Source organism: Hippocampus bargibanti, linkage group LG03 (genome assembly GCF_051943395.1).
Source record: "Hippocampus bargibanti isolate YZ-2025 linkage group LG03, ASM5194339v1, whole genome shotgun sequence".
Taxonomy (NCBI): domain Eukaryota; kingdom Metazoa; phylum Chordata; class Actinopteri; order Syngnathiformes; family Syngnathidae; genus Hippocampus; species Hippocampus bargibanti.
In genome coordinates, this window is record NC_142736.1 from 26,386,414 (window position 1) to 26,413,233 (window position 26,820).

Below are 26,820 nucleotides of genomic sequence, written 5' to 3' on the forward strand. Positions count from 1 at the left end.
AATGCCAACCCTTATGCGACAGCATATTTGTTTATCATTAGGTTTGCTGTGTGTGGAATTACACTGTATGTAATTTCACAATGTCTATATTAAGTAATGTTCGGAGAGTGATTGTTTACTTTCCGGTACAATATTCCTGGTTTTTTTATACTTTGATATTTAGCAAATACACCACAATATCCAATGGACACCATAGTGAGACAATTCAAAATTAACCAATGACTGCTGTTTTTATTTGTGTGTATGTGATTTAGGCGGTGGCTGACCACATCCCCCAACTAGTCCAGGGGGTCCGCAGCAGTCAGGCCAAACCGGACGACATTAGTGCACAACTTGCCCTCATTATTGCAAGCCAGAACTTCCTACAGGTGCAACCCATAACACACTCATGCTGACACATGTGTCAAGGGGATGTTGAAGCTTGATGCCCCATAACTGTCAAGACTACTTTAGGAATAAGGCTGAACAAAGTATACATAGCCATTATTCCATGTTGGGTTCATTTTAAAATGGACCTACAACCTATTTTTTAAACTCTGGTGCAGTTATGATGTCAGCTCATTGATTCAAGTGTTCTACTTCCACAAACGGTAGCCTGGGGGCGGTGGCGGGAGAGGTATTTCCCCAACAGAAGGTTTCTATTACACGATGTTACCGGTTCATTACAATATATGTCAAAGGAAGCTGGGTTTAAAGGGGCTAAAATGAAGTAGGCAGTCTGGGTGGAATTAATGTTTTGTAGCATTCCAGGACGTAAACCTCGACACACACAAAGTTATGGTGGAACCACAAATCATTATTGTGAAAAGCGTATTCATATCCTAGCTTGTTTACATACATACACGTAGCTGCTGTTTTTTTTCTTAGCAAAATAGTTAGTATATGTATATAGTATATAAAATAGTATATAAATATATATAGTATATAAATATATATATAGTATATAAATATATATATATATATATATATATATATATATATATATATAAATAGTATATATATATAGTACCATATTTTCCGGTGTATACGGCGCACGGGAGTATAAGGCGTACCCCCAATGAATGGTGTATTTTCAAACGTTTTCCATATATAAGGCGCACCGGAGTATAGGGCGCACTTTCAATGAATGACAAAAGTTTTCCAAATCTAATATAGAAATATCTACAAGTTTTCCTAATATAAGGCACGCCACATTATAAGGCGGTCCAGTGGAGCCTGAGGTCACACACATTTCTTCTACAAGCGGAAATGGAGTAAGTGGCTGCTGACAGTTGTTGCGAGACCTGTTGTGGCTCAATATTACTTCAAATAGAAGGCACATCTGCGTATAAGGCGCAAGTCATCTTTTAAAGAAAATCAAGGCTTTTGGGTGCACCTCATACACCGGAAAATACGGTAATTCTTTAACATCCAGATGTGTGCAAGACCATCTACGAAATTGAGTCGATACAGTTACCTACTAACCACTTTTTCTATGTGCGGCGTTTGTGTCTTTTTTTTGTGTGTGCATTAGGGATGAATGCGGTTTGTCATAAACTTTATTTGTACTTGTATTATGAAACAGATTTAATAGAACGATTTATGTTGCATGCTCTTCACAGCCGGGTAGTAAGATGGTGACTTCCGCCAAGTCATCGGTTCCCACGGTAACGGATCAGGCCGCAGCCATGCAACTGGGTCAGTGTGCCAAGAACCTGGCCACTTGCCTGGCCGAGCTGAGGACAGCTGCACAGAAGGTAAAACTTTTCTTTTTATTTTTTAGTTAATACAGGGCTGTATATCCGATTAACGTTTTTTATGAGTTCATTTGCTTCGCTGCTTAAGTGTGCCTAGCAACAAGTGACTTCATCAGATAAAAACAATAGATTAGCTGTATAGCAGATGGGGAAACATAACTGTGCTTTAGTTTGATTTTTGTTGTCGATGCAACTTGAAACAGATTGGTCGCAACATAAATTGAAAATGAAGAACTCTTAACCCTTTAAGAAAACACGTCAGACATCTGTGAACAATTTAAGTACAGTACTATACTGCATTTTGCCTGCTACGTCGCTTACTTTGGTTGATATCACACCATATGTACACTTGATACCTACCCCCCTTTTTTTGTACCTATTTGCATTTTTTATAGGCTCATGAAGCTTGTGGCCCCATGGAGATCGACTCCGCACTCACTGCCATCCAAACGCTGAAAAGTGAACTGCAGGATGCCAGGCTGGCTGCCGGTAATGCACAGCTGAAACCGCTGCCAGGAGAAACGGTAAGAAAAAGTCAGTTTACTCATGAAAATCCGAAATTGCAATTCAAACTCTAATTAAGGCGTTTTTTTTTTAATGGTTCTTATAGTTGGAGAAATGCGCTCAGGAGTTGGGCAGCACATCCAAGTCAGTAGGGTCTTCTATGGCTCAGCTACTTACTTGTGCTGCACAGGGCAATGAACACTATACAGGTCGGTACTGTGAATGAAATATACATAACACAAATTTTTGCTATTAAATAAAATGTCAGATTTTTTTCTCCTATTGATTATAGTAAAAGAAAATTATAATTGCACGATTTGCCGTTTTGTTTTACTTTATTTTAAGACAAAAACAAAAAAAAGGTTGTTGTTTTTCAACGCATTAACCGTAAAGGAATTAAATATCTTTAATTTAAAAAAAAATACAAACTTGCAAACGGGGACCAAAACATCGAGAATATAAGCTCTCTGGTTGCCACTGTGTTGGTGGTTATAGTGCATATCACCTGGAGTGCCCTTTCAACTACCAGAGCAAAAAAAAAGTACTGTACATGAAAAAAATCATCCTGCTAAATAAACTCCATTCAATTGATACCATCACTTTATTCCACCAGTTCGATTTTACATTATGCATTTCATGCACTACGCTGATGCTAATGATAACTCATGTGGCAGGCATAGCAGCCAGGGAGACAGCGCAGGCCTTGAAGACGCTGGCCCAGGCGGCCCGCGGAGTAGCCGCGTCCACCACCGATCCCAAAGCTGCCGCCGCCATGCTGGACTCGGCCCGCGACGTCATGGATGGCTCTGCGCTTCTCATCCACGAGGCCAAGGAAGCGCTTTCTTGTCCAGGAGATGCTGAGAGCCAGCAGAGGTTGGCCCTGGTGAGATATGAGAGCATTTAACATGGATCTTGACAATGGGTGCAATTTTTGATAAAAATATTTTTTTGGGTGAAATGAATTTTGTGTCATCTGTGATGCTGCTGATATTTTTTTCTGCACAAAATACTCTCAAATCCAGAACTGTATGAAACGATCATGCTACCAGAGATGTCCCAATAACACTGTTTTGGCACCCGAATTGAAGACGGTAGATTTAAAGGACAACCGACGTCTCCGGACAAGTTGTGTCCATAATTTGTAAAATGGCTTCAAAAGACTTCTACTGTGCGTATTTTACAAAGATTCTACCGCATATAGCTATATTTTACGCTTTAAGACTCGCGCTGAATATTCCGCAAGTCTTGTTTTTGAGTTGGTGACGGGTCCTCACCCTACGTCACTGAAGGAACGCCCCTGACCGAAAAAAGGACACATTGTAGCAGTCCTTCCATCACGTCGATGCATTTTGCTGTACTTTGGTCTGAAAACATCATGTAGGACCAAAAAGAAGCAGAAGAGGGCGACACAGCTCCATGTAAGGAATTAATCAGCCTGTGGAAACGGGCTGATTAATTCCTTACACGTTCCTTTGGGTGCGACATTTCCCACCCCTGATGCCTCAAAATGACACAGAATAAATTCTTTAATCGATTGCAAACATGTATGCTTTCTTCTTCAGAACTATTTGAATCATATTCATAACCGGATGAGGAACAAGAAAGCATATTCTCCGAATCTGAAGCCATTGTTTTGATTCTCGAGCAAGGCATGACGTCTTGCCGTGACACCATGAATATGGGGGCGGGACCTTCTGAAACTGGCCACTCCCGGTTTCAAATTGAAGTACTTTTTAGACACTTAAAATCATTTTTATTTGTGTTTTGCATTTGACTAAAAATATCATACTGCGTGTTTTGGGTATTTTAGATGCTATAAAACGTTTTTCTGATGTCAGTTAGGAAATAAAAAAATGACGTCGGTTGTCCTTTAATTATGTGCCTAGAATGAGCCTCGATTCAATACCTCAATGTTAAAATATAAATACATATGTGGATCAGTCCACCAAATCAGTGAGACAATGTCTTTATAGTCACACATAGTCACTGAAATTTCTTCAGTTTCCTTAAAAATGTGGTGAGACTTCCTTTAATCTGCAATTCCCTTTCTGATAAATATTTACATGCAGGAAAAGGAAGTAAACAGCTCAACATCTGTCATTTTAGCCAAGGGAAAGCATCATAATGAAGCAGGTGTCATATTTTATCTGCAAAACATTCTCAATGATTTATGACTCACCATCTCATTTTGCTAACTTAATTAATACCGTGTGTTGCGATAAACACCAAGGTGGTGCTGCTGGTTAATGCAATAGCAGTTTTGTATGAGAGATCATCGCGCTTGAGGTTTGTTTTTAATATTCTATCGGTCGTCCTTGAACTTGCAGGTGGCCAAGGCTGTGTCTCATTCACTGAACAACTGCGTCAACTGTCTGCCTGGTCAGAAGGATGTGGACATGGCTCTGAAAAGTATTGGGGAGGCCAGCAAGAAGCTCCTTGTTGAAAATGTGAGTTGAACAAAGAATCCCTTGCAAAAAAAAGGAGAAATCTTCATTAGCACGGGGAGTTAATAAATCCCGGGAACAAATATACAGTGACCTAAGTCTTACGGTGCTATTTAGATCCCGCCAGCCTCCAAGACATTTCAGGAGGCGCAAAGTGAACTCAACCAGACGGCGGCCGACCTGAACCAGTCTGCAGGTGAAGTGGTTCACGCCACCAGAGGCTCCAGCAGCCAGCTGGCGGTGGCGTCGGGGAAGTTCAGTGAAGACTTTGACGAATTCCTTGACGCTGGCATCGAAATGGCAGGCCACACACAGGTCCTTCTCTATCTTATTTTTTTCATTTTAGGCCCCCGCGTGTTGACATGTGATCTACAGGAATGTATTTTCTCCAAAGTAATGTGCATGTGTTGTTGTTTTTTGTCATGCGTCTCATCATCTCAGAAGAGGGACGACCAAGTCCAGGTGATCGGTAACCTAAAGAACATCTCCATGGCCTCTAGCAAATTGCTGCTGGCTGCTAAGAGCCTATCAGTGGATCCCGCTGCAGCTAACGCCAAGAACCTGCTTGCAGCTGCTGCAAGGTGCCACAGCAATGTGCAATATGCACTGGTGTGAATGGTCCCTAAAAGTGTAATTTTCCCCTCAGAACAGTGATTTTTTTTCAATTGCATCACATACCATGAGAGGGGCCATTTATCATTAGGGCTCCCTTTAGTGGTATGAAAAAGAATCACTCAATTATATTTTATCTTGCATTTAAAGGACAACCGACGTCACTTTTTTGTTTCTTAACTGACATCAGAAAAACGTTTTAAAGCATCTAAAATACCCGAAACACGCAGTATGATATTTTTATTCAAATGCAAAACACCAATAAAAATGACTTAAAGTGTCCAAAATCTGCAAAAAATTGAGCTGCAAATTGGGCATTTTCAGAAAGTCCCGCCCCCAGTTTGTGACAAAAAAAGAGGCACAAAATGGCGATCTCCTGTGGCCACCTCCGTTTCCACAGGCTGATAAATTCCTTATATGGAGCTTGGACGCCTTCTTCTGACAGCTTTTGGGTGCAACACGAGGTCCCCAGACCAAACAAGTAAAGCAAAATACAATGACGTGATGGAAGGACCGCTACAATGCATCTTTTTCTCGGTCAGGGGCGTTCCTTTCGTGACGTCACGTACGGACTCGTCACCAACTCAAAAACAAGACTTCCTTAATATTCAGCGTGAGTCTTAAAACGTAAAATATAGCTATATGCGGTGGAATCTTATTAAAATAGGCTCAGTAGAAGTCATTTGAAGTCATTTTACAAATTATGGACACAACTTGTCCGGAGACGTCGGTTGTCCTTTAAATCTATTAGTCCACTGCTAATTTAAATACAGATGTCATTATGTGTCCCTAAATGTAATAGGCACCGATACAGTATTAAAAGGTATTTTTTTGTTTTATACATGTATTAATTATATTCTTCTGATGAGAAAGATTTTATAATGCATTGTAGTTTAGCAATGGCATTGCATGAAAAAAATCACCTGTCGCTGATCCCAACACTTAATTCATAAACATGATGAAATATAAGACAATATTCTTCTTGTGATGATGAAGAATCCCTGTTGCAATAAATAAATAAAGCGAGGCCAGATTGGAATCAGCACAAAAAATATCTCGAAAAATGTACTTGTAACTCTGATTAAAAAATATTGTTGGCCAATGTTATGAGACCATCCATAAAACTACAGTGGCTAAAATTAATAGTGTTTCTTAAACACATTGGATTACTATATATCCCTGTATATCATTGTAATTGTTTTTGTGAGAGCTGAGTATTTTTTGAGGTGTCAGTTGGCCTAAAAAGGCTGAAGAATGACTGCTCTACAGTATAATTTTCTGGTTCTTGTTTCAGAGCTGTAACTGACAGCATCAACCAGCTGATCACGCTGTGCACTCAGCAGGCACCTGGCCAGAAAGAGTGTGATAATGCTTTGAGAGAGCTCGAGGTAAACTGCGTTCGTTTTTAATCGTTGTGCAACAGGTTTGTGGAGCATGATTTGGCTTGGGTTTGCCACTACCATTAAAGGACAACCGCCGTCACTTTTTTGTTTTTTAACTGACATCAGAAAAATGTTTTATAGCATCTAAAATACCCTAAACACGCAGAATTACATTTTTAGTCAAATGCAAAACACCAATAAAAATGACTTAAAGTGTCCAAAATCTGCCAAAAATTGAGCTGCAAATTGGGCATTTTCAGAAAGTCCCGCCCCCAGTTTGTGACATCACGCCAAGACGTCTTGCATTGCTTGTAAATCAAAACAATGGCTACAGATTCGGAGAATATGCTTTCTTGTTACACATCCAGTTATGAATGTGATTCAAATAGTTCTGAAGAGGAAAGCACACATGTTTGCAATCGATTAAGAATTATATGTGCCATTTTGAGGCAACATTGGGGAAAATCTCTCACCCAAAAAAAGAGGCACAAAATGGCGACCTCCAGTGGCCACCTCCGCTTCCAAAGGCTGATAAATTCCTTATATGGAGCTTGGATGCCCTCTTCTGGCGGCTTTTGGGCGCAACACGGTTGGTTCTCAGACCAAACATGTACAGCAAAATACATTGACGTGGTGGAAGGACTGCTACAATGTGTCTTTTTTTGGTCAGGGGGCGGTCCTTTCGTGACGTCACGTACGGACTCGTCACCAACTCAAAAACAAGACTTCCTGAATATTCAGAGCGAGTCTTAAAACGTAAAATATAGCTATATGAGGTGGAATCGTATTAAAATACGCTCAGTAGAAGTCATTTGAAGCCATTTTACAAATTATGGACACAACTTGTCCGGATACGTCGGTTGTCCTTTAAGCAAATTGTAATTTGATGCTGTCCGCGATTATTGTTTGGTATTTTTGTTAGTAAAAAGCCTATTCACTTTCAATGGATTTTGTGGTTAAAGCAAACACGTTACGACGTTATACGTCTGCATAAAAGATGTTGACTAAATTCTTCCAGGCAGTCAGAGGAATGCTGGACAACCCCAATGAACCCATTAATGACCTCTCCTACTTTGACTGCATCGAGAGTGTCATGGAAAATTCCAAGGTAGGTCTTCTAGGTCCACCACCAAGGAGCTCTTAACAGTCCATTACTTTTCTCTTTTCATTCATGGTGGTCTGTCAAGGTCTTGGGAGAGTCAATGGCGGGAATTTCCCAAAACTGCAAGACGGGAGATGTGATGTCATTTGGAGACTGCGTCAGATTGGCGTCTAAGGCCTTGTGTGGCCTCACTGAAGCTGCTGGACAGGTACATACAAATGCTCAAATATCGTTGGAAATTACTGCATTGTTATGACCGTTTTTCAGAGGTGGAGGTGACAGAAAATAGTGATTATTTGACTTGACATTAACCCAAATTAATGTTGCCCATTGAAATTAATTGAAATGCCGTTATCAGTAAGACTATGTTGGATATATTTTATGGTGTCTTTTTTGGGGTAGGGTTTTAAAATATTAATAGTGTTATGGCAATTGTTTAAAATGTGGGGTTTCAGTGTAAATGTGATTAAAACATTAATATAAAGAATCAGTGTTTTTTTTAATATGGTGTCTCTATTTGATGGCTTTTCATCTATGTTGCCCCCCTTGTTTTTTATGCTATTGTCATTATTATTATTAGTAGTAGTATTATTATTGTTGTTGTTGTTGTTGTTATATTTTTTTTTGTTTGCTTGTGTGTTTGTTTGTTTTTTTTAACATCAGGCATCCTACCTAGTGGGCGTGTCCGATCCCAACAGTCACGCAGGTCACCAAGGATTGGTGGACCCCATCCAGTTTGCCAAAGCCAACCAGGCAATTCAAACAGCCTGTCAGAATCTTGTGGACCCGGAAAGTAGCGCCTCCCAGGTACAAGCGGCAATAAAATAATAGTTGTTCTTATTTATTGTCTTCCAGGTTAGATATTTGTACTATAAAATGATTTAAAATGGGGGGAAATTTGCACTTCATGTTTGGAGGGCTGATAGAAGATATTACTTCAAAGATACTTTTGAGAAAATGGTGAGACCATTAATGGACCGTGACACCCCCCCCCCCCTCCAACCCCTAATATCTATTGGCTAGCTAGCTATCTTTCTATCTATTTGAGTTACTTCCGGGTTGAGTGAACGCTGGCGCGTGTGGCTGCCGCTGCTCGCCCACAACAAACTTATCCTGTGACTGTAAAGTGACCTTGAGAGTTTTGAAAGGCACTTCTGAATGAAATGTATTATTATTATTATTATTATTATTATTATTATTATTATTATTATTATACCGCAGGTGCTCTCAGCAGCCACCATTGTTGCAAAGCACACATCCGCCTTGTGCAACGCCTGCCGCCTGGCCTCCTCCAAGACTACAAACCCAGTCGCCAAGAGGCACTTTGTCCAGTCGGCTAAGGAGGTCGCCAACAGCACCGCCAACCTGGTCAAAACCATTAAGGTGGGTCTAGTCCAGCCAGAGCCTAATTTGTCTAATTTTTCAGAATCAGAATCATTTTAGGTATGTGTTAAACTACAGAATCAATGTATTCATAGCAGCTGATTTCAAATTTGTTTGATTTAACCTTTTGGCAATGTCTTTTTCACCTTTAGGCTCTCGATGGAGATTTCTCGGATGAGAACAGGAACAGGTGTCGAGTGGCCACGGCTCCGCTCATCGAAGCGGTGGAAAACCTGACAGTCTTTGCGTCCAACCCAGAATTTGCTAGCATCCCAGCTAAAATCAGCCACGAGGTGAGTTACAGACAGCTGCTTTTTGTGTGGTTTAATGAGCAAAAGACATTTTATCCCTTAAGTCTTCTACCAACTTCACTCGCAGGGTTCTACGGCTCAGGAGCCAATCATCCAATCAGCACGCTCTATGCTAGACAGCTCCACCGACCTAGTCAAAACTGCCCGTTCATTGGTTATCAACCCCAAAGACCCACCCACTTGGTCTGATCTTGCCGGTCATTCCCGCACCGTCTCCGACTCCATCAAGAGTCTCATCACGGCCATCCGGTTTGTTGGGGAAGGGAGCGGGGCTCTTAAACTGTTATTATAGCTCGTCTAATTGACTTTTAGTTTCTATATGCAAAAACATTGAGTGTACTATCATAAAATTAGGGCCTGAGTTAACATATTTACAGCACAAAGGAGGAATAGAAGTACCGTACTGTACTTTGAAAGCGGGGTTTTAAATACAAATATGAGTCTCCTGATTTGGATGACTAATACCTCCTCTCTTTTTCAATCTGTGTCTTCTTTACTACCTGTTTATCATCCTCCACTCTCAATCCCTCATCCATTTTATGGCTCTCTCTCTCTCTCTCTCCGGCCCATTTCCTTCTCAGGGACAAAGCACCCGGCCAGCGGGAGTGCGACTCATCCATTGATAACATCAACAAATGTATCCGGGACATTGAGCAGGCCTCCTTGGCTGCGGTCAGCCAGAATTTACCCAGCAGGGACGACATCTCTTTGGAGGTAAGGAACCGTTAGGAAAGAACTCAGTATAGTTCTTTTTTTTTTGCCTTCAAAACATTCATCTTTGTCAAATGGTCCCTTAATTTGATGTTTTGATTTAGTCTGCTGTCAATCCTCCTCTATGTTTTAGGCTTCAAAATTCTAACTACTGGATGATTTTTTTTGGGGGGGAGGAGGGGATGTACAATTTGATATAAAGTTCCGGTGTATAAGGCGCACCGGAGTATAAAGCCAATGAATATATATACCAATGTGCACCACAGGATAAGACGCACCTTAAAGGAATGAAACAACGTTTTTCAAACAATTATTAATAATAATTTATAAATATATGAAGGTTTTCCAAATATAAGGCACGCCACATTATAAGCCACGACAGAAGAGGCTGGAATTACACACTACTTCTTCTACAGGGTTAAATGAAGCTCCTGTATTTTGTATTTCCTTTTCTCTTCCTTCCATAACTTTGCTGCTGTGAAATGTAAATTTCTCCATTGCAAGACTAATAAAGGCTAATCCAATCCAATATAACTTCACATACATATAAGGCGCACCAGTGTATAAGGCGCAGGGTCATTTTTGAAGAAAATACAGGCTTTTGTGTGCGCCTTATATACTGTAAAATATGGTACATTAGCATAACGGCATCTGTTTTATTGTATCTCAAAGAAAAGGCGGATGGTTTTAAATATTTTCATGTATTTTCACATTTATGAATCCTAATAACTGTTTGATGTTGCTGATGATTTATTTATTCTTAAAAAGAGCTTGAATATTTGAAGCTTAAAGCTACAAATATGCTTCTACAGCAAGTTTGTTGAATTTTGTTGCCATATTAACAAGTTAATTCATATTGTACAATGGCAACAAGATATGCATCATGGCAGCCAAAGCCCAGACCTAAAACTGATGAAACACCTGTGAGATTATCTAAACCGTATGCAGCCGATAGCGTCGCAATCTAACAGATGCGCGGTGTGAAGTACCAAAGTGATGGATTCCTACTCTAAAAGTTGAGTGCTGTAAGAAATGCCAAAGTCACTGCAATCAAGTATTCATTTTGAGATGTGCATATTAATGCAAAACGTTATTGTACGTTTTTTTTTTTCTTCCCTCCTCGAAATGATTTCTGTTGAGGGAATAGATGTCAAGGTTCCAGGTGAAGCACGTTAAATGCAATTCCACCTCTCCCATAAAAGGCCACACCGAACCAAATGTACTTTCATTTCCTCTTCTTTTCAGGCCCTCCAAGAGCAGCTGACATCCTCCGTGCAGGAAATTGGCCACTTAATCGACCCTGTTTCCACTGCTGCCAGAGGCGAAGCTTCCCAACTTGGACACAAGGTGCGGTATATAGGGCAACACATTAATGACTTTGCTTAAATGCTTCAACTGTGAAGTGAGAGAAACGTGCCCGAGCCATAAAAGATTAAAAAAAAAAACGTATTGCGGAGGGACCATATCAAAACACATTTTAGAAATTCACTCATTAAAGCACATTGAAAATTTAGTTAAACACACACAAAAAAATAGCAGGTGTCAGATGTGTCCGATTACATGCGTGTGTATGCAAGAGGGTGTGTGGCGGGGGTGTATGTAACTGGGCATGAGCTGATTGACAGTTCCTGTATTTTTTAACTAATTCACTGCCATTCCTGAAGGCATTCGGGAATTGCAAATTGTGACGTGGAGCGCCATTCCCGAATGTATTCGGCTTTTGGTTTTTCTTATAAGGGATGCCGTAGCAACGTTTTTTCACTTCTACGAGGGGGCAGCATTTGCCTTTTATCCATGTTAGTGCTTTGTTACCGCTTCGGCTGTGTTAAAGCGCTATATAAATCAATATGTATGTATTGTATTGGTTTTGTATAGCCGCCCCCATTTCAAGTTCAGATAACTTAACAATTAACATTTTTTTTCTGATGAAAGAACAGAGTCTAAGGTTTCTAACGCTGTATTGAATGTTTATGTAGTCCAAAAACTCAATAGCCTGTGGGTCCTGGAATTCAAGTGACAATGACAAAAACCCTGGCACTGGAGTGGGCACATTTTTGCACATCGCCTGGCAGTGAATGACTTCAGCAATTCTTTGCTCTCTTTTGCGTTTTAATTTATTCTTCAAATATTTGTGTATACATATACTACTACGTATATTTAATCTTCATAATTAGCTTTCATTCATAATGTGGCATGCTGGTAGGATATCAAATAAATATTCAAACAGCTAACATTATAACTTCACACCTACCCGACTGTCCCTGAATGCCGTGCAGGTACGCCCACTCGAGGCTATGGGGTGTATAAAAATGTTTGTTTTGTGACGTCGTGATGACAAAATGATTTTTTTTTTCTGTGATCATCCTCCACACACAACTGATGTGAATTTTGACTTTAGGTGAGCCAACTGGCAGGCTATTTTGACCCACTGATCAGGGCAGCAGTCGGCGTGGCCTCCAAGCTGAAGGACCACCAACAGCAGATGACCTTCCTGGATCAGACCAAGACCCTGGCCGAATCCGCCCTGCAGATGCTGTACGCTGCCAAGGAAGGGGGAGGCAATCGCAAGGTCAGTTCTTTGGTGGTTTTTGTTTCGTTGTCGTAGTTGTTTTTGTCTTATAATAATAACAATTCAGGGTGTCCATAAAGTCTCTTTACAGTGTAAGAAATTGATTTAGGAAAAAAGCTACAATATAGAAAAATGCTGGGAAATATGACATGATGAGACTATATGACTAAATGAGAGTACATCAGCTGCTTCCTTTGCGTTCGTAATTATTGTCTCCGGATGAATGAAATGTAATTACGTACAAGACAACCATGTTTGGCTTTGTGGCTGGTGTGTGATTGCGCATTGTCATGACAACTGTCAGGCATGCCATACGCACGATGCCATCGCAGAGGCCGCTCAGTTAATGAAGGAGGCGGTAGATGACATCATGGTGACGCTGAACGAGGCTGCCAGTGAAGTTGGAATGGTCGGCGGCATGGTGGATTCTATTGCGGAGGCCATGGCCAAGGTAAATCCACTGTGATATATTTTTTTAACTTTTTCTCATGCTTTTTGTGTAAAAACCCCAAGGGTAATGTTTTTACTCACAATATTCAGTTCTAGGTTTTTTTCCCAACCTACACCAGTAACTGTATTCTCTCAGCAATCACTCAAACAGAATACAAATCTTGAATAAAGGTTTTCTGATTCTGATTAATAAACTAAAACAGCAACTGTGACCTCCGAATCATAGCAATCCTCTCTTCAAGATGGCATAGATTCTAATTTATAAGCGTGGTGGCGGCACTTAAAAATCAAGCAGACGGGTTGTAAAGATTATTGTGTAAGGCACATGCGGCACACAACACCCCCCGGCCCCCAACCTCACTAAATTGCCAACTTTGTCAAGCAATTAAGTATGCATTGCTTATCAGAGGCAATGGCTGATTCACGCACTTAAAAAAATGCTGCTCTTTTGGCTTTGATGTGCCTCTGGATCTCCACAGCTAGGATAGTTGAGTTCATAATATTTCTTATTTTAAATTGAAAATCACTTTATATCCAACGACTGCAGCTCTGACGATTCACAGATGTCAGATTCTCAAGTGTCACCTTTCAGTAGGATAACTGAACGTCAAGTACCTGTGATATTGCAGACTGCTTTCAGCCTGCACCCTCCTTGTCACCGACCAGCATTATTCCTCTCCTGGCTTCTCTGCGATGTGTTAATTTCACACATACTATGTAATGTATGCAGTGCAAGATGATGATGATGACGACATTTTTTTGCTTTTTTTTTACATGCAAGCCTTATTTTAAACGCTGATTAAATACTTACCAGATGCTTCCTTCACTGCAGCTGCACTGTAATATACCACCATCGATTATAGCTTTTCAAATATAATCACTTTTGTTGCACTGGTATTTATTTAACAATGGTCTTGTTGTAATGATCGTAATTGCATTGTAATTTGTCTTAGAAGCACGACTTTGTATTAGAAGCACCAATTAGTCGCCATCCACTTCAGACAAATAAACACCTTCAATGGATATTTCCCCTTTATTCCCCGCTAATGATGCTCTAGATGCTGTAGCCCATACATGACCATTGCAACGTTATTTACTGAAGTCATTTAAACTTGTTGCCATTAAAATATCAGCACCTAACAAAGCACAAAGAATGGCTCTCAGTTGAATTAAAGTCTCGAGTCTAAATACATTATTAAAGGGGATCTAGAGTGCAGAATAGCTCTTAAACTGCTATTAAAATTATAATAGACTCAGACTTGCGGTCGTCTCACATGACACATTCATCTTTATGTTGTACAATTAATTTGCTCTGTCTGACCTTTCTGCATTGCTTCTTTCTATTATTTCTTTGCAATGTTCTTTTTTTGCTTAGTTTTAAAGGACAACCGACGTCACTTTTTTGTTTTTTAACTGACATCAGAAAAAACGTTTTATTATAGCATCTAAAATACCCAAAACACGCAGTATGATATTTTTATTCAAATGCAAAACACCAATAAAAATGACTTAAAGTGTCCAAAATCTGCCAAAAAATGAGCTGCGAATTGGGCATTTTCAGAAAGTCCCGCCCCCAGTTCGTGACGTCACGCCAAGACGTCTTGCATTGCTGGAGAATCAAAACAATGGCTTCAGATTCGGAGAATATGCTTTCTTGTTACACATCCAGTTATGAATATGATTCAAATAGTTCTAAAGAGGAAAGCATACATGTTTGCAATCGATTAAAGAATTTATTTGTGGATTTTGAGGCAACATTGGGGGGAAATCTCTCAACCAAAAAAATAGGCACAAAATGGCGACCTCCTGTGGCCACCTCCGTTTCCACAGGCTGATAAATTCCTTATATGGAGCTTGGACGCCCTCTTCTGGTGGCTTTTGGGTGCAACACGAGGTTGTCAGACCAAACAAGTACAGCAAAATACATTGACGTGATGAAAGGACTGCTACAATGTGCCTTTTTTTCGGTCAGAGGCGTTCCTTTAGTGACATCACGTACGGACTCGTCACCAACTCAAAAACAAGACTTCCTGAGTATTCAGCACGAGTCTTAGAACGTAAAATATAGCTATATGCGGTGGAATCTTATTAAAATATGCTCAGTAGAAGTCATTTGAAGCCATTTTACAAATTATGGACACAACTTGTCCGGAGACGTCGGTTGTCCTTTAAACTCATGCAGTTCAATACAGTGTGGCCTGGGGGTGTGCAGGTGAAACGTTTATCATTCCCTACACAAGCGATAAGGTGGGGGCACAGTACTACTTTTGTCTAAACGAAGCTCCTCAACTCACTTGAACATGGTTTACTGGCACCAAGATGTCACAGGATGAATGCAAAGTTCCGAATGAAGCTCTTCGGCTTGCTTCAACATAGTTTTTAGGCTTCGAGATATCACAACATGCTACCAAACTATAAATGTATTGCTTTGTACTGAGCGCAAAAAAGCACCACAAATCCTATCAGACATTTCTTCAGGATAGATTGCCCCTAAACAGATAATTGCATACAGTATAGCCAAATTATTCCCTCAGTAATATTGTTTTTGTTCTTCCTTCTGAATAGATGCCCATTTCATATGCTATTGAGCATCATCAATAGATGTTATCATTCATATTTGATGTCATTTGTAATTTTGGTTTTGTCATATTTGTCATATACAAAATGCATATACCTGTATATACAGCAAAGTCTCGTTATATCGATAGTACTGCTTATTACGATACTATTTCTATGAACGCAAGGAGAAAATTTACTTGCCGCAGGATCGGATATATCGATAGTCCGGTTATATCGATATTTTTTCCGACTCCCGAGAATATCGATATAACGAGACTTTACTGTATATTTTTTGGGAAAAGCAAACTGAATGTTTCTTGTTTATTCAGCTGGATGAGGGAACACCACCTGAGCCCGAGGGGTCATTCGTGGATTACCAGACCAGTATGGTGAAGCACTCCAAAGCTATTGCAGTCACGGCTCAGGAAATGGTATACCATAGTACACTTTTAAATGTTACAGAAAGTAACATTTTTTAAGAAAATGGGATGGAATGGTGATGTTTGCTTTGTTATGATTCAGATGACTAAATCGGTAACATGTCCGGACGAGCTCGGAGGTCTGGCGTCTCAAGTAACAGCCGACTTCAGCCAACTGGCCGTCGACGGACGGATGGCCGCTCACACGGCCGAGCCGGAAGAGGTGCGAACGGCGACCCACAAGCCGTCAATATCATCAAACAAAGAGACCGTCATGAGCAACTTTTCAATTTTGTCTTCATCCAGATCGGCTTCCAGATCAAGACCCGAGTGCAAGAATTGGGCCACGGCTGCATCTTCCTGGTGCAGAAGGCCGGGGCGTTGCAGATCACTCCTTCCGACGGCTTCACCAAGCGAGAGCTCATTGACTGCGCGCGCGCCGTTACAGAGAAGGTTAGCAGTGTCATGAAGACATTTTTTTTTTTTTTTACATATTCGTGTAATTTGATTTGATTACTTCGAATCACATGCTGGTTCTTCCCCATTGAACGAACTCACACATTCTTGAGCCACGTGTGTGATTTGTATTATCGTGATGGATTACCAAGAGCGGAACTAAACAATATGTCATCTGTTCTATTCTTAGAATTAAATTACATTACTCAGCATTTGTCTTCATGCTTGTATTGGTCACAAAGCAACCAATCAAGCATAAACGCGTTTGGATTTTCAACTCATTTGCTCGACCATCATCAGTCGGTTCAAATGAGAAATAAAAAGTTGAGCAATTTCCAGGATTATGCTGAATTTTGACTAGATGAGCTTTCCCCACGTGCGCAAAGGTTCTCAACACCCATGAAAATATATATATATATATATATATATATATATACATTCTCAAGAGTCGGAAAAGTAAATTCTCTCCTTGCGTTCATAGAAATAGTATCGTAATAAGCAGTACTATCGATATAACCGATATCGAGACTTTACTGTGTGTATATATATATATATATATATATATATATATATATATATATATATATATATATATATATATATATATATATATACAGTAAAGTCTCGTTATATCGATATTCAAGGGAGTCCAAAAAAATATCGATATAACCGGAACTATCGATATATCCGATCCTGCGCCGAACTGCATTAAACAAAAGCCGCCAAAAGAGGGCAGCCAAGCGCCATATAAGAAACGGAGCTGGCCATTCGCTCCCTTTTTTTTGGGTGAGAGATGTTCCCCCAATGTTGCCTCAAAATGGCACATATAATTCTTTAATGATTGTAAACATGTATGCTTTGATCTTCAGAACTACAGTGTATTTGAAACATATTCATAACTGGATGTGTAACAAGAAAGCATATTATCCGAATCTGAAGCCATTGTTTGGATTCACAAGCAATGCAAGACGTCTTGGCGTGAAGTCATTTTTATTTGCATTTGAATAAAAAGTGACATCGGCTGTCCTTTAATACACAGTATGGAATGTTAATAATTTTCAAAATCATCGCGCTTCAGCAGACAAAACAAGAAACATTGTTGCAAAAAACGATTGCATTCATATACAATACAGTGGGCATGTACATAACACAACAGGGAAACTGCAACGCTTACATCTTACTGTATTATGTATACAATTTAAAAAAGTCATCAATCTTCTTCTGCTTCCCATTTTTACCTTTTAACACAAACACTTCAATCTCGTCTGCTACACACGAGCTAGCGTCTGAAAATGAAAATGGCTCTGCTACACGGGTGCTGGGCACGTAACCAAGTCACCTGACCAAGTCGACCAATGGCGCGACTGATGGCGTGACACGTAACCAAGACACGTGACCAAGTTGACCAATGGCGCGACCGATGGCGTGTCACGTGACAAAGTCACACTGCCAAGTCGACCAATAGCGCGACCGATGGAGGCTCATGTGACCAAGTCGACCAATGGCGCGACCGATGGCGGCTCACGTAACAAGACACGTGACCAAGTTGACCAATGGCGCGACGGATATATCGATATAAACAACAAAAATGGCCGGCGGGGGATGAAAAGGAGCACCGTAATAACCGGATTATCGTAATAACCGGGTATCGTACTAAACGGTACTAATTATACATAAAAAGACTAGAAATGTGCAAGGGAAATGAAAATAGTATCGTAATAAGCGGTACTATCGATATAACCGATATCGATATAACGAGACTTTACTGTATATATTCTCTCTCTCTCTCTCTCTCTCTCTCTCTCTCTCTCTCTCTCTCTCTCTCTCTCTCTCTCTCTCTCTCTCTCTCTCTCTCTCTCTCTCTCTCTCTCTCTCTCTCTCTATATATATATATATATATATATATATATATATATATATATATATATATATATATATATATATATATATATATATATATATATATATATATATATATATATATATATGTCACCAGTATAATGAGAGGCAGTCATGGTGTGCGCTCTCCTCAGGTGTCCTTGGTGCTGTCAGCGCTTCAGGCGGGCAACAGGGGAACGCAGGCCTGCATCACAGCGGCCAGCGCCGTATCTGGAATCATCGCCGATCTGGACACCACCATCATGTTCGCCTCGGCTGGCACACTCAACGCTGAGAATGATGAGTCCTTCGCCGACCACAGGTGGGGAGTGACAAAATGTGTCTGTTCACCTTCATGAATTTCTCACGTCTGCAGTTAAAAATATGACTTCTGATTATCTGCTCTCCAAAGCTGATAGAATGACTTTGTAGCTTGCAGATAAAAGAGAGGGAAAATACTTTCTGCTGTCAGAAAGTACAAATTATTCTCAGGCTTTAAAAGATGATGTGTCACATATTCCATTGTTCTGAAGATGTCTCGAAAAGATTTTCTCACCCTGACAACAAAAGGTGACAAAAGTCACAGAGCCAAACAACCATCTAATTTTGAGTGTTCAATCAGACTGTCATTCATGTTTCTTTTTAGCTAGCTAGCTAGGTATCTACTTAGCTATCTAGATAGGTATGTAGCTTCCTAGCTAATTATCTAGCTAGCTAAGTAGCTAGCTAGCTATCAATATTTCTTTACACTATGCAATGAGGTATTCCGTTAAAGACATTTAAAATCCATAAACAAATCAATAATAACAATACAATCTTGAAAGCACTTGTCTTGAATGAAATTGTCCATTTTAAAGTGCTGATGAGGATACAATGCAATATTCATAAATGCTAACTTATTCCCTCAAACCTTTTCCCATGACTCTCTCTTTCCCAGAGAAAATATTCTGAAGACAGCCAAAGCTCTGGTGGAGGACACCAAGATGTTGGTATCAGGTGCCGCTTCCGGTCAGGACAAGTTGGCGCAGGCCGCTCAGTCATCTGCCAAAACCATCACGCAGCTTACTGATGTGGTCAAACTAGGCGCAGCCAGCATTGGTTCCGATGATCCAGAGACACAGGTCCGTCCGTCAGTTTTGGTATCATAGCAAAATTACTTTCCTTTACTTTGTGCCTCATCTCATAAAATGATTATTTTTAACTCAAGGTGGTTCTGATAAATGCTGTCAAAGACGTAGCCAAGGCGCTAGCAGAGCTCATCAGCGCCACCAAGTGTGCCGCCGGTAAAGCGGCAGACGACCCGTCCATGTACCAGCTGAAGGGCGCGGCCAAGGTACAGGCATCATTATATCCATCCATTTTCTGTTGTGGGTGACCTCGTTGAGAGGGTCACGAATGAACTTGAATCAGTCTCAGCTAACCCTTGGTGAGAGGTGGCGATACTAAGGAGTGAAAAGACCAAAAAGCCAAAACTGCAGAAGTAATATTGAGGGTGGTATAAGGATTTACATGTACAATATGTTACTTGTGAGGCAAAATTGTGGACTTGTTGGCATCTGGCTGACATAAATACGACCTGCAAAAACTCTAAATGTCCCTGTTGAATAAAAATACAGGTATGTCTAGAATGTATTCTAAATTTAATATACCACAGAAAAGAGTGCTTCTAAGAATTTGAATGATTAAAAACTCATTAAATGATGAGTTGAAATGAAATATTTCACTCAAGTGCCAACTATCAATCAAATACCACTGCTGTGACGCTCACACCATTCTTCTCTTCTCCTAGAAGGGCGAATGGCATCAACTAAACACAACCTCACTTTTGTATGGCAACTAAATCACAGGGGTCGATAACCACATATTGTGGGATATTTCTCGTGTAAATAACCAGAAAAAATGTCGCTTTTGTTCAAAGGAAATAGTGAAACAATCCTTTGTTAATATACAGGAAAGTACAATATAGGTCTTGTGCACCTCCCATTTGTCATAATCGGGTACTACAACCCTTATTAATAAACCAAGCCTGCTGCACAAATAAGTTGCTAATTATCGACATTTTGCATCACTGACCGGCCTTGGATGTTTGGTAGAAATCCATATTCAAGTCCCATCTCAAAACCCACCTATTTAAATTTGCATTTTCTGTGTAGTTCTTTCTCTTGTTTCTATTTATAATTGTATTTTGTTTATTGCATTCTATTTGTGATTGTATTTTATTTATTATAGTACCTATGCTTGTCTGTGACTGTAAAGTGTCCTTGAGAGCTTTGAAAGGCGCTTAAAATATAATGTATTATTATCATTATATTATTATTATTTATTGTTATTATTCATTGTTATTATTCATTGTTTTATTGCATTATTCTACAAACCTGGGGTAGCGCCATACATTTTCTACAACAAATTTGGGTTAGCCCCATACATTGTATTTATTTATTGATGTATTTATTTAATTATTCTGTTATTTATTTTTATGTATTTGTTTTTTGTTGTTTGTTTATTCATGTATTTTGTTTTGAGATTGGTTGTTGGATGTTTGATAGAAATCCATATTCATAGTTTTATTGCATTATTGTACAAACTTGGGTTAGCTTCATACATTTTATTTATGTAGTTATTTATTTATTTATTTATTTGTTTATTTGTTCATTATTTGTTTTAATTGTTTGTTTTTTATTTATTTATTTTGTTGTGAGATCGGTTTTTGGATGTTTAATATAAACCCATATTCATCGTTTGTGCATTATTCTACAACCTTGCGTTAGCTCCATACATCGTATTTATTTCTGTATCTATTCATTTATTTATGTATTCATTTTTTATTGTTTTATTTATTTATGTATTTTATTTATTTGTTTGTTTTGTTTTTTTTTCTTTTTTGGAGATCAGTGCATGTTTAAAATGATTTCATTAAGATTTCGAACAGGCATGTCACGGGTCACATTCTATGTACGGTTTCACTATTATGAATTTTGGGAAACCATATAAATGGTTCAAAAGCAGCTATTGAGAATAATGATTGTTATTATGGATTACAAATATTTAGCACACATCATCGAACTTGAAATGTTTGATTTAATTTCGCGGGCCACATGAAAAGACATGGTGGTCCAGATCCAGCCGCCGTGCCTTGACTTTGACACCGCTGATTTAAAGGTTTCCAGTGCAAGGACCATGAATGCTTAATATCCACTATTGCTTTCAGGTGATGGTGACCAATGTGACGTCCCTGCTGAAGACAGTGAAGGCCGTGGAGGACGAGGCCACACGAGGCACCCGAGCGCTGGAGGCCACTATCGAGTGTATCAAACAGGAAATGGCGGTGAGAGAACATCGTCGGACTGACTGACTGACTGATTAAATCCAATACTAATGCTCAAAAGCACCATTTGTAGAAGGATTAATCAGAGCCTTTGTTGAGAATAAGTACGTAATTCCCTCTTACTTCATATACTTAACGGGGATTTTTGTACTCATGACCCAAATCGTTTTCTGACATTCCTGGCTGTCATTTACATGATGATTTTTGCTAAGCCCGTCATAATTATTGAATAAATGGATAAACTGATATGATTTGTACTATGCAGACTTTATTGTATTATTTAAAGATGAGAACATTTTTTTCATTGCACTAATAATCATTTAAAATATTTTGTTGACATTTGTAAAAAGTGACAACTAATTTGGTGTATTTATTTCACTTGTCAAGTGACATCTGCTCCCTGTGTCAACTCTCATCCGCAGTTGTTCCATTCCCGGGACCCTCCAAGGAAAACAACCACGCCCGAAGAGTTCATCCGCATAACCAAAGGCATCACCATGGCGACAGCCAAAGCTGTAGCCGCCGGCAACTCGGCCCGACAGGAGGACATCATCCACACGGCCAACCTGAGCCGCAAGGCCATTTCCGACATGCTTGCAAGCTGCAAGGTTCTTTCGAGTTTATCCTGTGACCCTGGAAGCGTTGTCAGCCCATGTGATGTTGATTGTGTTGTGTTCTGTAGCAAGCGGCGTATCATCCTGATGTCAACGAGGAAGTGAAGAATAGGGCGCTGAGATTTGGATCAGAGTGCACCACTGGATATATCGATCTACTTGAACAAGTTCTCATGGTGGGTGGATTTTGCGTTGCCAATTCTTTTCCATTCAGTATTTAGCACCTGGAATGAGATTTGACCACACTCGTTCGTCTGTGTTACCTTTGCAAATGTGTCCGATAGTGTCAATCAAAAATGAGCAATGTTACATATTTCCATCAGTGGCGGGCCGTGCATGTCACTCCAAGGCCTTCAGTAGTGCTACGTCTGAATCAATCAGCTGCGAATGTGGTGTGATATTGCTACACGTGCACTAGAGGGTGCCATTGGCCAGGAAAGAACTTGTGACTTGAAGAAACTGTCATTAAACTGTTTTTTACTATGAATGTGTGGATTCACGATAACCTCATAAAATTCCAATATTATTCGCTATTTTTGCTAGCTACGGAACCTTAATGATGTCCATCTATTCTGGGGTCTTTAAAATGGATTTAAATGTATATCTGCAACCAAATCCATTTCTTTGTCCCCTTCATCCATTGTGGGTTGACAAAATCAATCAACACAACAATATATTTGCTAGCTCTGGCCAGTATGCTCTTCACTAGTGGCTAGTGATACTGTGATTGGCCAATCATAGTTCGCGACAACTCTGAGGTTTCCAGCGCCTTCATGCAGGCCTTGGGTTGCCAACTCGAACTCTGATTGATTAGAGCAACTATTTCATCGACATTGATTTTTATGCTCCAATGCCTGCAGAACTTATTGTGAAGGCATACAGGTAGATTTCTGACCCTAGTAACAAATGATGGCGGAAATGTGATTGGTTGAATGCTTAAATATGAAAACACATCTGGAAGCAGCAGAGCAGGGGAAAAGCAATTAAATTAAGCTACAGAAAGACAATTTGGAATTATTTAATAAGAATTCATGGACCAAATATAATTCACATTAGTCTGTGATTCAGATTTTTTTAGGCCAGCTGAGAAGGCCTTGCAGGCCCCAACGTCCCACCACTGATTGGATCTCACTACCTTTTGCCATTTTTATGGTCATGATCACATTCTTTTCTTTTTCTTTTCTTTTTTTTTGTGTGTTTATCTGTGTGTGTGTGTGTGTGTGCATAGGTGTTGCAGAGGCCCACACCTGAGCAGAAGCAGCAACTTGCTGCATGTTCAAAACGCGTAGCTGGAGCGGTCACAGAACTGATCCAGTCTGCTGAGGCCATGAAAGGTAATCACACACATATTAGTTCATATATCGCTGAAATAAATCACATTTTTCAGACAACTTAGCAATTTTGAGGGGGAAAAAACTCAACACTTTAAATCTTGTGATAATAAAGATGTAATGCCTGGGAGGGTAAATCCGAGTTGGAATCACAAATCCTTTCATAGTCCCACAGTGGGGAAATCTACAGCAATCGACAGCAGCAAAATTGAAAGGCGTGCGGGTGGGGGAGGAGGGTGAAAAGAAAAAAAACAGTAGTATTGCAAGTACAAAAAAATGACAGAAGACTGAACTGTACAACTGCACAAAAAAAAGTTTCATGAAAATAACTGTACATAGTGCAAAGTATAAAAATACAGTATAAAGCCTATATATAATATGTAACTGTATTTACTCAACATAATGTGGCTGTGCTATTTACAATGTATAAATCCAGTTAGTATCCAAGTATCAGAATCGGAACACAAGGTATTTTGACTTTTTTGTTTATCTACAAAAAAAAATTTCTGATCTCTACAAATTATCAGAAAAATTCATTCTGTCTTCCGGCTAAGGAAAAAAAAAAAGCAAAACAAAAAAGATACCTGCGCTTTAGTTTACTTGGCATAAAATCCGTTACATTCAGTACTCAGTGTGTAAAAAATATTTTGTTGAATTTTCTTGTGTAGTTACGATAATTTGAAACTACTACACCATGAATGCCATGTTTCTAGTTTCATCTTTAACAGAGGAAAATTTACTTAAAGGACAACCGACATCTCCGGACAAGTTGTGTCCATAATTTGTAAAATGGCTTCAAATGACTTCTACTGGGCGTATTTTACAAAGATTCCGCCGCATATAGCTATATTTTACGTTTTAAGACTTGTGCTGAATATTCCGGAAGTCTTGTTTTTGAGTTGGTGACGGGTCCGTACGTGACGTCACTGAAGGAACGCCCCTGACCGAAAAAAGGACACATCGTATCAGTCCTTCCATCACGTCAATGCATTTTGCTGCACTTGTTTGGTCTGAAAACGTCATGTTGCACCAAAAAGAGCCAGAAGAGGGCGACCAAGCTCCATATAAGGAATTTATCAGCCTGTGGAAACAGACTGATTAATTCCTCACAGGAGCTCGGTCGCCATTTTCTGCCTCTTTTTTGGTGATCCATTTCCCCCCAATGTTGCCTCAAAATGGCACGGAATAAATTCTTTAATCGATTGCAAACATGTATGCTTTCCTCTTCAGAACTATTTGAATCATATTCATAACTGGATGTGTAACAAGAAAGCATATTCTCCGAATCTGAAGTCATTGTTTTGATTCTCCAGCAATGCAAGACGTCTTGTCACGAACAGGGGGCGGGACTTTCTGAAAATGCCCAATTCGCAGCTCATTTTTTTTGCAGATTTTGGACACTTTAAGTCATTTTTATTGGTATTTTGCATTTGACTAAAAATATCATACTGTGTTTTGGGTATTTTAGATGCTATAAAAAGTTTTTCTGATGTCAGTTAGGAAACAAAAAAGTGACGTCGGTTGTCCTTTAAAGACACACAAAATGCAGTGTCCAGTATGTCCTCCGACCACCATGGGAGTTCGAATTACACTAACCATGAAGACATCAAATTGTTTACAGTTTGAATCGGAAGTGCAAAGGTGATGTTGGACAATGAGTGACAGCTGCTTCACCAAATGCATTATCTCATCACTTTCTGCTTCTTGTAGTAAAATTTCCTTGATTGCGCTCCTTTCCTCTGTGAACCGAAATGCTCCTTGGACTTTTGTTCATGAGAGACGTTCCAAATGAACACTTCTTTAGTTCAGACTACATGATTAATACTTATTCCCGGAGACATTTTTTAACCCTCCTGTCTTCCCCGTTTTGATTTGTCGCCGCAGATGAGGGTAAGTTAGCATTGTTATCTGGCCCATGATTGATTTCACCCAATGCTTGACACCCTTTTTTGTCTTCCCCACTCATTTTACGGCCGCTAACACTGATTCATTTCACCCCATTTCAAAGTTGAGCTGTTTTACGGATTCCACATCATCCAATTTGCTTTGTTTTAGGCACCCAATTCACTTCATGTTTGTTGTGTTGTATATGGCACATGGTGAATGTGTGGCTCTGCCGATGCTCTGTTGTCTTGTTAGGCATGATCCAAAGATGCTGAAGTTGTATTTTTTTTTGTAAGGACCCTCAGTAACTGGCATGTTCTCATGGCCCCATCCAGGTTCTGAATGGGTGGACCCCGAGGATCCGACAGTGATTGCGGAGACAGAGCTGCTCGGAGCAGCGGCGTCCATTGAGGCGGCTGCAAAGAAGCTGGAGCAACTCAAACCTCGAGCCAAACCCAAGGTGAGACGCCACACGGGAAATTAAGGATATTGGGCTTTGGGTTGAAATTTCATTGTGGACCTAAAATGCGCCTTTACACGTGAACTTCTCTAAACGTTCGAGGTACTTTTTGCACAGATGTCTGTTCTCGAACAAGGAGCTGAATAGCAAAATTCAATTGCCGTTTTTTATGTGCATTTCTTGAGATAAAATAAGGTCAGTGACCACTTCCCTTTGAGAACATCCTGTTCGATCAATATTTTGCTCTCTAATATCAGAATGTAAACCGCATCGATGAAGAGGACTGTTTAAATATCGCTTCCTTATTGAACCAAAATTCAAATTGTTTGATTCATCAAACACCTACCTGATTGTGAATTTTTCCGTCAGTTCCTTGTTATAGAACTGCAGAAATACTGAAATACTAACCAGATAAACACGTTCTTTCCAAAGTCCAGTTGAAGGTCAAATTAACTCATTCGCTGCCATTCCCGAATTGAAAAGTGACGTGGAGCGCCATTCCCGAATTTGTTCAAGTTTTGTTTTTTTTTTCTTTTGCTGGGGTGCTTATAAAGCGCCGGTCAGACCTCTGGCAATTTTTCCCCTCCCACAAGGGGACAACATTTGCCTTTTGTCCATATTAGCGCTTTGTTCCAGCTTCAGCTGTTGTTAAAGCGATATGTAAATCAATGTGAATGTATTGTATTGTAT

The 26,820-nt window shown here is 39.8% G+C and overlaps 1 protein-coding gene across 2 annotated transcripts in view; it reads left to right on the forward strand.

The window, feature by feature from the left end:
* LOC148900842 (talin-2) overlaps nucleotides 1-26,820 on the forward strand; it is a 108,701-nt gene that overhangs the window by 72,386 nt on the left and 9,495 nt on the right. For both annotated transcript variants that reach the window (XM_088992835.1, XM_088992836.1), the window contains 30 exons: nucleotides 255-368; nucleotides 1,602-1,736; nucleotides 2,132-2,260; nucleotides 2,347-2,449; nucleotides 2,915-3,123; nucleotides 4,568-4,687; nucleotides 4,802-4,999; nucleotides 5,126-5,265; nucleotides 6,591-6,684; nucleotides 7,697-7,786; nucleotides 7,866-7,988; nucleotides 8,444-8,587; nucleotides 9,002-9,163; nucleotides 9,316-9,456; nucleotides 9,542-9,723; nucleotides 10,056-10,188; nucleotides 11,431-11,532; nucleotides 12,584-12,754; nucleotides 13,059-13,205; nucleotides 16,093-16,194; nucleotides 16,286-16,405; nucleotides 16,489-16,635; nucleotides 18,672-18,838; nucleotides 19,454-19,637; nucleotides 19,724-19,849; nucleotides 21,725-21,841; nucleotides 22,264-22,449; nucleotides 22,524-22,631; nucleotides 23,684-23,789; nucleotides 26,006-26,130. In XM_088992835.1, the coding sequence (XP_088848961.1) occupies nucleotides 255-368; nucleotides 1,602-1,736; nucleotides 2,132-2,260; nucleotides 2,347-2,449; nucleotides 2,915-3,123; nucleotides 4,568-4,687; nucleotides 4,802-4,999; nucleotides 5,126-5,265; nucleotides 6,591-6,684; nucleotides 7,697-7,786; nucleotides 7,866-7,988; nucleotides 8,444-8,587; nucleotides 9,002-9,163; nucleotides 9,316-9,456; nucleotides 9,542-9,723; nucleotides 10,056-10,188; nucleotides 11,431-11,532; nucleotides 12,584-12,754; nucleotides 13,059-13,205; nucleotides 16,093-16,194; nucleotides 16,286-16,405; nucleotides 16,489-16,635; nucleotides 18,672-18,838; nucleotides 19,454-19,637; nucleotides 19,724-19,849; nucleotides 21,725-21,841; nucleotides 22,264-22,449; nucleotides 22,524-22,631; nucleotides 23,684-23,789; nucleotides 26,006-26,130 (4,125 nt within the window). The remainder of the gene's footprint in view (nucleotides 1-254; nucleotides 369-1,601; nucleotides 1,737-2,131; nucleotides 2,261-2,346; nucleotides 2,450-2,914; nucleotides 3,124-4,567; nucleotides 4,688-4,801; nucleotides 5,000-5,125; nucleotides 5,266-6,590; nucleotides 6,685-7,696; nucleotides 7,787-7,865; nucleotides 7,989-8,443; nucleotides 8,588-9,001; nucleotides 9,164-9,315; nucleotides 9,457-9,541; nucleotides 9,724-10,055; nucleotides 10,189-11,430; nucleotides 11,533-12,583; nucleotides 12,755-13,058; nucleotides 13,206-16,092; nucleotides 16,195-16,285; nucleotides 16,406-16,488; nucleotides 16,636-18,671; nucleotides 18,839-19,453; nucleotides 19,638-19,723; nucleotides 19,850-21,724; nucleotides 21,842-22,263; nucleotides 22,450-22,523; nucleotides 22,632-23,683; nucleotides 23,790-26,005; nucleotides 26,131-26,820) is intronic.